Genomic DNA, 7,447 nt, shown 5'->3' with positions numbered 1-7,447 from the left:
AACTACAACCATAGTAGATTTTCTACTCAACGCTGGAGAGTGTCAGGAAGTAAAGAGGAGGGGTTGTGTGGGGTGCCCTACCCGTCCATAGGTTGTATATAAAATGCTCTCTTTAAGGCAAACCACATATAGCCCTACTTTTTAGCGGTTGGGGGTAGGAATGAGCCATTTAGTAGCCAAGAAACAACACAATTTGTGTTTATTTTTCTTTTTTTTTATTACAATGTAAAAAAGTATCACACATTCACAAGACCCAACACACACATATACATTTTTTTTAAACAGGCATACGTTATGATAGTTACCTCATAATTACACTGCTTGTCTGTTGACTATAAAGCAGTAATGCATTCGAGATTTCCTGTGACACTTTTAAATGAAGATAACAAAGTTCACCATGTGACCTACTTATCGCCGTTTAATTGCTTGGTTGCTTATTTGTTTTGCATACGCTACACGCGTCTGTTCGTGCACATCCTTCGCTGAATAAAACCGACTTCTCAAAGAAAAACCCCGCCGTCTTCACTGAACGACACAGTACAGTAATTTCCTTGCACAAAATAAATTGCACCATAGCACCGTTTCGGGGCAGCGTCATGTTTTGTGACTGCAATGCCTTTTTTCAGAGGCGATGGGCGTTTCTGGACGCAGATGGCGCTGTTGAGCATATTTTGTTTCAGTCCCGTTCCCTCCATGGTTTCCCCTCTCTCCGACTAACTTAGCGTTTGGCTCAGTTCATTATACAGTCCTATATTCTCCCTCCATTAGGGCATCTCTGCCTTTGGACTGAAGATCCCAGCAAACCCCGAGGAGAAAAGTTTAACTTTCATAGGGCAAAATGGACATGAAAAAGAGGATCCACTTGGAGCTAAGAAACAGGACACCGTCTGATGTGAGTCGTGCTTTTTTTTTTAAAACCAACCCTTAGTTTTCAGGCTAGCCCCTGCTAGCCTAGCTTGCTACTTTTTTTGCTTTGCGAGTGACCCTGTGTGGCTAACGTAATGGTGACCACATGGGCTTTAGATTGTGTTTCTCATTTATAACGGGGCGGAAAACAGTCGCATAACAAGCCAGAGCCTTTATGCTGGTTAGGATTGGGCGTATAGGGGCAACGAGACGAGAAAAGCTATATTCAGTCGTTACTTTGAAACGGCGATTCCCCCCAGCTTGCTGGCATTATTGCAGTGCTTTAACCGTTTCGCAGCCTCCCTGGTCAATGGTGCACACACACGATTCAGCTCCACTCCACCGTTGTAGCACAATTAGTAAACTTCTTTTTGCGCCGATATGAGGAGAAAGCAGTTTACTGCGCCGCGTTCGGCATTCACAGAGCGGTATATTTTATACAGACCTTGGAAGCCATGTTTGCTGCTAGCATAACTGCTTAAAAAAAACGGGGAGCTTTTTTGTGTAATAATTGCAAAATGACTTTAAACTCTGGTGCTGAACAACAAACGAGCTTTGTAAACGTTAAACGGGCCGTCGCAGATCACGAGTCGTATGTTCACATTTCTGTGGAGTATACGTCTACATCAAACGGCCACAAAGATTCAGGCAGCGACAACAAAAAACACTTGGTTCACGAGTCATCCGTACCTTAAACCGCTAATGGTGAAAATACACCGCAACTCCAAAACCTTAGAGCCGGGAGACACTCAACAAACAGCCAACCGCTGCTGTTGGTGCTGATTTGTTTAAAGACACGTTGCAATCTGTAAGTTTTTAAAGGGAGTGTACATCCATTAATTCCCTCATTAATTCTTCTCTAGTTGTGCACCAAGCTATAGTATCACTTATCATCCGTGCATCGTCTTAAAGACGACGACGAAGAAGAATCGCATGCTTATTGAATGAAGCCTGATGGTCCGGGGTTTCAGAACCATTCAGACTACCAGCCAGCTAACTTGGTATTAGGTTCCCGCCATATTACCCCCTTCTCGCTACCGGTCAAAGACAACAAAATCTATCCAGTTGTAAAGTAAAAACACCAAACACGACAACAATGTGCTCCAGTAATCGTTACTATTGCTAAACTTGGCGCTTGCTACTACACAGATGCATGTGTTGGCCAGCGGCTTCATTGACCGAGCCAGGCTGCTCGAATGACACGGAGATCCGGCGCACCGCGCTTCATGCGTGGGCAGCCAAAAGCTCCCCGCTCGGCGTTCCCCCTCGTATCATGCACGAAATAAAATCAATTTAACACCGAAAAACCACTTTCGGTTATATGTAAATAACGCTTATTGCTCATTCTTAATAGCACTTTCCGCCATTGAAGCGTTCAGAGGACTGCATACTGTAGCTCAGGAATCGCCATGTTGTCATTCTGTCGTCTTTGAAGCTCTGGGAGAAAGGAACTGTCTCCATCTTTGTTTTTTACTAAATTTCCGTTCTCAATATATTTCCTTCGCCACTTCGACCTGAAAGCGATGCTGTACCCTCTAACAAACTGCCAATATCGGTCGTTCGCTCGACGACAAGGAATTTCCACTTCCCCCATGAAAGCTGGTTTAACGAAAGAAAAAAGAATCTCTTTACTAAGGGTGTATTCGCAATCCTTTCCGTTGCTGTTGGGTTGGCTAATGGCGGGCAGACAGACCTCTCTAGCTGCTCCTCTACGGCACGGCAGCGTTTAAAAGGGGCAATGGCTAGCCTGTAGCGAGCTAGCTCACAAAATCATTGCATTTGTCATTAGTGACTGCATCAGCAGGCCATAGGAAGCCGCTGCTTTGCTCTTCCTCGTTTCAAAGAAATCAATAGACGACCTGTAGCGGTCGGTTAAACGAAACACACAGTGATAGCAAAGTGTTTTTAGATAGAGACTGAGTATCCATTTTGGTGTTTTTAATCGAGAAACGGCTGTCTTTGACGCTTGACAAGAACTTTTTTGGTAACGTTTAACAGACTTGCGCAACCAGTGTGAGCTTTAACGGAGTCAAAGTAACTCCGCCTTCAGAGTTGTTTTTTCTAATATTTTAAGCAACTATAAAACGCCTGTAATCATTTTACACAAAGTGAAGGGCCATTTTACAAACACCACCACCCACTGATTATTAATACGTTAGGGTTGCTATGTTCCCCGAACGCCTTTGTTAATGATTTTGTTTGGAAAAAAATTAATAATATTTGCAAAATGTATTTTGGAATATTTAACATTTGGTCTGTTTTAAAATACACTTAAGTTATAAAAGTTTGCAAGTAGCTGTAGTACTTGCAAATGCATTAAAAAGTACAGGTAATTTTAAAAATACTATTTGTTTGTTTTTTCAATCTCAGGTACGAGAACTTGTCCTGGACAATTGTCGATCAGTTGAAGGAAAAATTGAAGGTCTCACACAGCTGAATTTGTCAACCTGGAGTTCCTCAGTTTGATAAACGTCGGCTTAATCTCAGTCTCTAATCTGCCCAAACTAGGAAAACTGAAAAAGGTAAGCGGGAGTGATTATTCATTCTCATATATTCATGAAAAAAAGAAAGGAGGGGGGGGGAAATAAAATTGTGCAAAGAACCCTCGGGACTAATCTCTCTTTTACCTGTCATTCATTCAGCTGGAGTTGTAGCGACAACAGGAATCAGCGGCGGGCTTTGATGTTTAGCAGAAAAACTACCCAACCTCACACATCTAAACCTGAGTGGCAACAAATTGAAAAGACATCAGCACATTGGAACCATTGGTATGTGTTCACATGTGTTTTGGGGGTCATTTACATGCTACACACTTCACAAATAGTAAACCAGCTAATGCAGTGTTCATCATAATCAAAACCAAACATTAGGGTTTATTTTGGGAAGTGAGGTTTCAGCAGCTTTTTTTGATTACTCCACTCATAGCCAGAGGTATTTTAAGGGATAACTCATTCAGTAATTAATGGTCTCTCAAACTTCAGACAGACGGATCTCTGTCGTCTCACATTATATCTCATTGTCAGACGTAAACTGGAGCCTAGTACCATTACTACCACATTTCAGCAACAGTCTCATCACAGCATTCTCTTCTCTTCTTGCCAACAGAAAAAGCTGGACAACCTGAAGAGTTTGGACCTGTTCAACCTGTGAAGTGACAAACCTGAACGACTACAGAGAGCGTGTTCAAGGCTGCTTGCCCCAGCTCAACCTACCTGATGGTTATGACATGGAGGACAGGGAAGCCTCAGACTCTGATGGAGAGGTGGACGGAGACGGTGTAGACGATGATGAAGAATGAAGGTATGAAGTTGTGCTTTCCCGTCTCTGCTGTAGTAAACAATAAGAGCAGGTATTTTTTTGGTTGTCAAATCCAACAACAGACCGGAAATGAGGTTTTATTCTGTGTTGGAACGCCCCATTGTTGTTCAAGAACAATTAAGACTCCTCGATCATTCATGCCATTGCTCTGGTGACATGTTCGCTCATTATGAAAAATGCGTGCACCGCAGTAGCTTATTTAGAAACTGCTCCACGGCTGAGTAACGGCAATCGCTCTCTCATTTCTGTAAAGTGAAAATGTGAAAGCGATCGTCGCGATTAGCCTCCGTGCGCTCTCACTTTGCGGTCGACTGATTGTTCTTTTTCACTTTTGTGTCGCAGAAGGAGAGGAGGAAGAAGACGAGGACGGAGAGGAGGAGGACTTCGATGAGGAAGAGGACGATGAGGAGGACGAAGAGGAGGTAGAAGGAGAGGAGGATGACGAGGAAGGCAGTGGTGAAGATGAGGTGAAAAGTGAAACGAGCTTGGTGGAGCTGTCGTTAAAGCGGGTCGATGCACCGTCTCATTTTTTTTTAACGTGTAAAATGTTGTTCACGTAGGAGGAAGACTTTGGTCAGGATGGAGAAGTAGATGAAGAGGATGAAGACGAGGATGAAGATGAAGATGGTATGTAACTTCTTAAAGTAAATTTACTCACAATTTTGGCTCAAACATCACTACAAGAGTCAGTCGAAGTCTCTCGATATGTCTGCACAACTCAAGACTGAGACTTAAGTCAGGGGTGAGACAACTTGTTGTTGTTTTTTGTTCTGTAAGATGGAAATAAAATAGACTTATGTCTTGGGAAAGTGCCACTGAACTGAACACAACATACAGGTGACCACTTTACCAACTCATAAAGTTTCTCTTTGAAGTGGAAGTATTAACCCTCCGCTCCACACATTTTGATGATACATGTTGAAAGTTTATTCAGCGTCATTTACTGACTCACTTCGGGCCATTTTAATTGCCAAAACAAAATATTCTCTTTCAAACAGTCCCTCTCAAAGATATTTATGCAACAAAGGTATAAAACAATGGAAAATTATTAACTTATAGATCATACCCAACTGTTAGAAAGCATTAAAAACATCAGAAATGTTCCAAAAATGTCAATCAATTTTGAAACAAAGAATTGAAAAACACTTGAAACATATTTACATGCATGACAAGTGATACAACACCAGCTGTTACAGCATGTAGGGCAGTCCCCAAAGTTCTTCACGACTCCGTCAGCAATGTGGGAACCCTTCACCTGGTACACAGAAAATAGATCTCTTGTCTTCTTGATGTTGCATCTGTTTAGAGATTACTGCTTTAGTGATCACCTGTTACTGACATTTATCTTTATAACTAAAATAACAGTAGTGCTCAGTCAATCCCAAATAACATGTGATGTGAGAATGTTAGTCACTTAACTAAAAACAAAATCTTGCACGAGGGCGGACTGAAGATGCATTTCTTTCCGCTTTATTTTGTGCTCGTAATCACGCATCGTTATAACATGTAGGGACAGCAACGTGATAGTGACCATTATTAAGCGACTCCCACAGAGTGTGATAAATGCAGAGATTGAATCTGTTTAAAATGGGTGGAGGATTACTGTATTCATGCTTGCAGATGCAAGAATTTGTGTAGTTTTGGCTCCTTGTCACAACACAGTTTTTCTTCTTTACCTTCAGAAGCAGAAACCGGCAAAGGCGATAAGAGAAAGCGAGACCCAGAGGATGAGGACGACGAGGACGATGACGAAGACGACGACTAAGAGCTAAAGTTGAAAACGAGAGCCTACGAGTTACCCCTCCTCTCCCCCACAACCCGAACGTCCACCCTCCTACAACTCACACCGCCTTTGTAATCCACGTCAACCCCCCCTCCCCAGCGCTGAGCTCTTTTTATGGGGCTAGACTGTACCGAATGGGTGGGCCGAGTGGAGCTGCCCCCCACCCCCTCTTTTTTTTTTTTTTTTTTTTTTTTTTTTTCTCCCCCTGCCCCCCATGGAACTGAGAGCCACCCAACACCCTCCACCTCACCCACTCACGGCCCCCGAGGTTCTCAGGCAGCCCACACTCAGCATTCCACAATTTCACTGTCGATCCCTCTTTATGTATTCCCGTGTGAGGACTTTGGGACTGGTATCTAGTTTTGGGTCTGTGCTTTTAATATTTTGTTGGATGAATAATTTTTTGTTGTTGGGTTTATTATTTCTCTTTTTTGTCTTTTAATTTTTTTTTTCTCCGTTCCTTATTTTTCCCAATAAAATTATTGCTATAGCAGCTGTGCAACCAGCGAGCCATGATTTTTAGTGTGGCTGCCTGTTGCACAAATCAAGGTTGTAGCTACATTTTTACTTTCTGTATGACAAAAAAACAACTTTGTAAATAAAATGTTAACATTTTGTGCTTTTCTTTCTTCACGCTCCTCTGTCCCCAAATTATTTCAAGAGGATGGAAGGATAACTCTTCTCAGCACTGGGTAGTACTGGGTTTGACCCATTTTGCCATCAGAACTGCATTAATTTTTTTGCAACACAGATTCAACAAGATGCTAGAAACATTCCTCAAAGATTTTGGTCAATATTGACATGATGGCATACAGTTGCTGTACCAAAATAACCCTGGCACCATTGTTTTCACTGAATCACTGAAACAATACAGGATAAATTTATGCTTTCATCGTTGTTTATGACAAATCCTGACCCTACTTCTACTATCCAATTTTGGTGAGGCTGTGGGAACTGCAGCCTCTGTTTCCTGTTTTTTAGCTGACAGGAATGGTCTTCTGCTGTTGAAGCCCAAAGAGATGCTCTTCTGCATACCTTAGTTATAACAAGTGGCCAACAAAGTTATGGTTGCCTTTGTTACCCAGAGACCTCAGTTTCCTGTTAGCTGACAGGAGTGGGGCAGAATGTGGTCTTCTGCAGATATAGCCCATCTGCTTTAAGGTTCAAGAGACGCTCTTCTGCATATCTTGATTGTAACGAGTTTGTATTTGCCTTCCTTTCAGCTCATAACATTTCCTGACCGCTGTGTAATTCCTAGAGATGGTTGTGTGGAGAAAACCCAGTAGATCAACATTATCTGAAATACTCAGCCTAGCCTGTCTGACACCAACAACCTTGATGCATTCAATGTCACTTAAATCACCTCTCTTCGTTGTTCTGATCCTCCATTTGATTTTCAGCAGATCATCTTGATCACATCTAAATGCGCTGGGTTGCTGC

General features: G+C 42.3%; 1 protein-coding gene across 1 annotated transcript; it reads left to right on the top strand.

The window, feature by feature from the left end:
* The first annotated feature begins 4,175 nt into the window (after positions 1-4,175).
* Positions 4,176-6,034, top strand: LOC120728796 (acidic leucine-rich nuclear phosphoprotein 32 family member B-like). Its single transcript, XM_040023964.1, has 4 exons — positions 4,176-4,206; positions 4,567-4,691; positions 4,785-4,851; positions 5,907-6,034. Exons 1-4 carry the CDS (start codon positions 4,191-4,193, stop codon positions 5,987-5,989), a joined length of 291 nt encoding a protein of 96 aa, XP_039879898.1. The 5' UTR covers positions 4,176-4,190; the 3' UTR covers positions 5,990-6,034.
* Positions 6,035-7,447: the final 1,413 nt, after the last annotated feature.

The sequence above is a fragment of the Simochromis diagramma genome, unplaced genomic scaffold (genome assembly GCF_900408965.1).
Source record: "Simochromis diagramma unplaced genomic scaffold, fSimDia1.1 OVJJ01000302.1, whole genome shotgun sequence".
NCBI classification, from domain to species: Eukaryota; Metazoa; Chordata; class Actinopteri; order Cichliformes; family Cichlidae; genus Simochromis; species Simochromis diagramma.
Note: the sequence above shows the minus strand (reverse complement) of the source record. Positions and strands in the feature narration are given on the sequence as shown.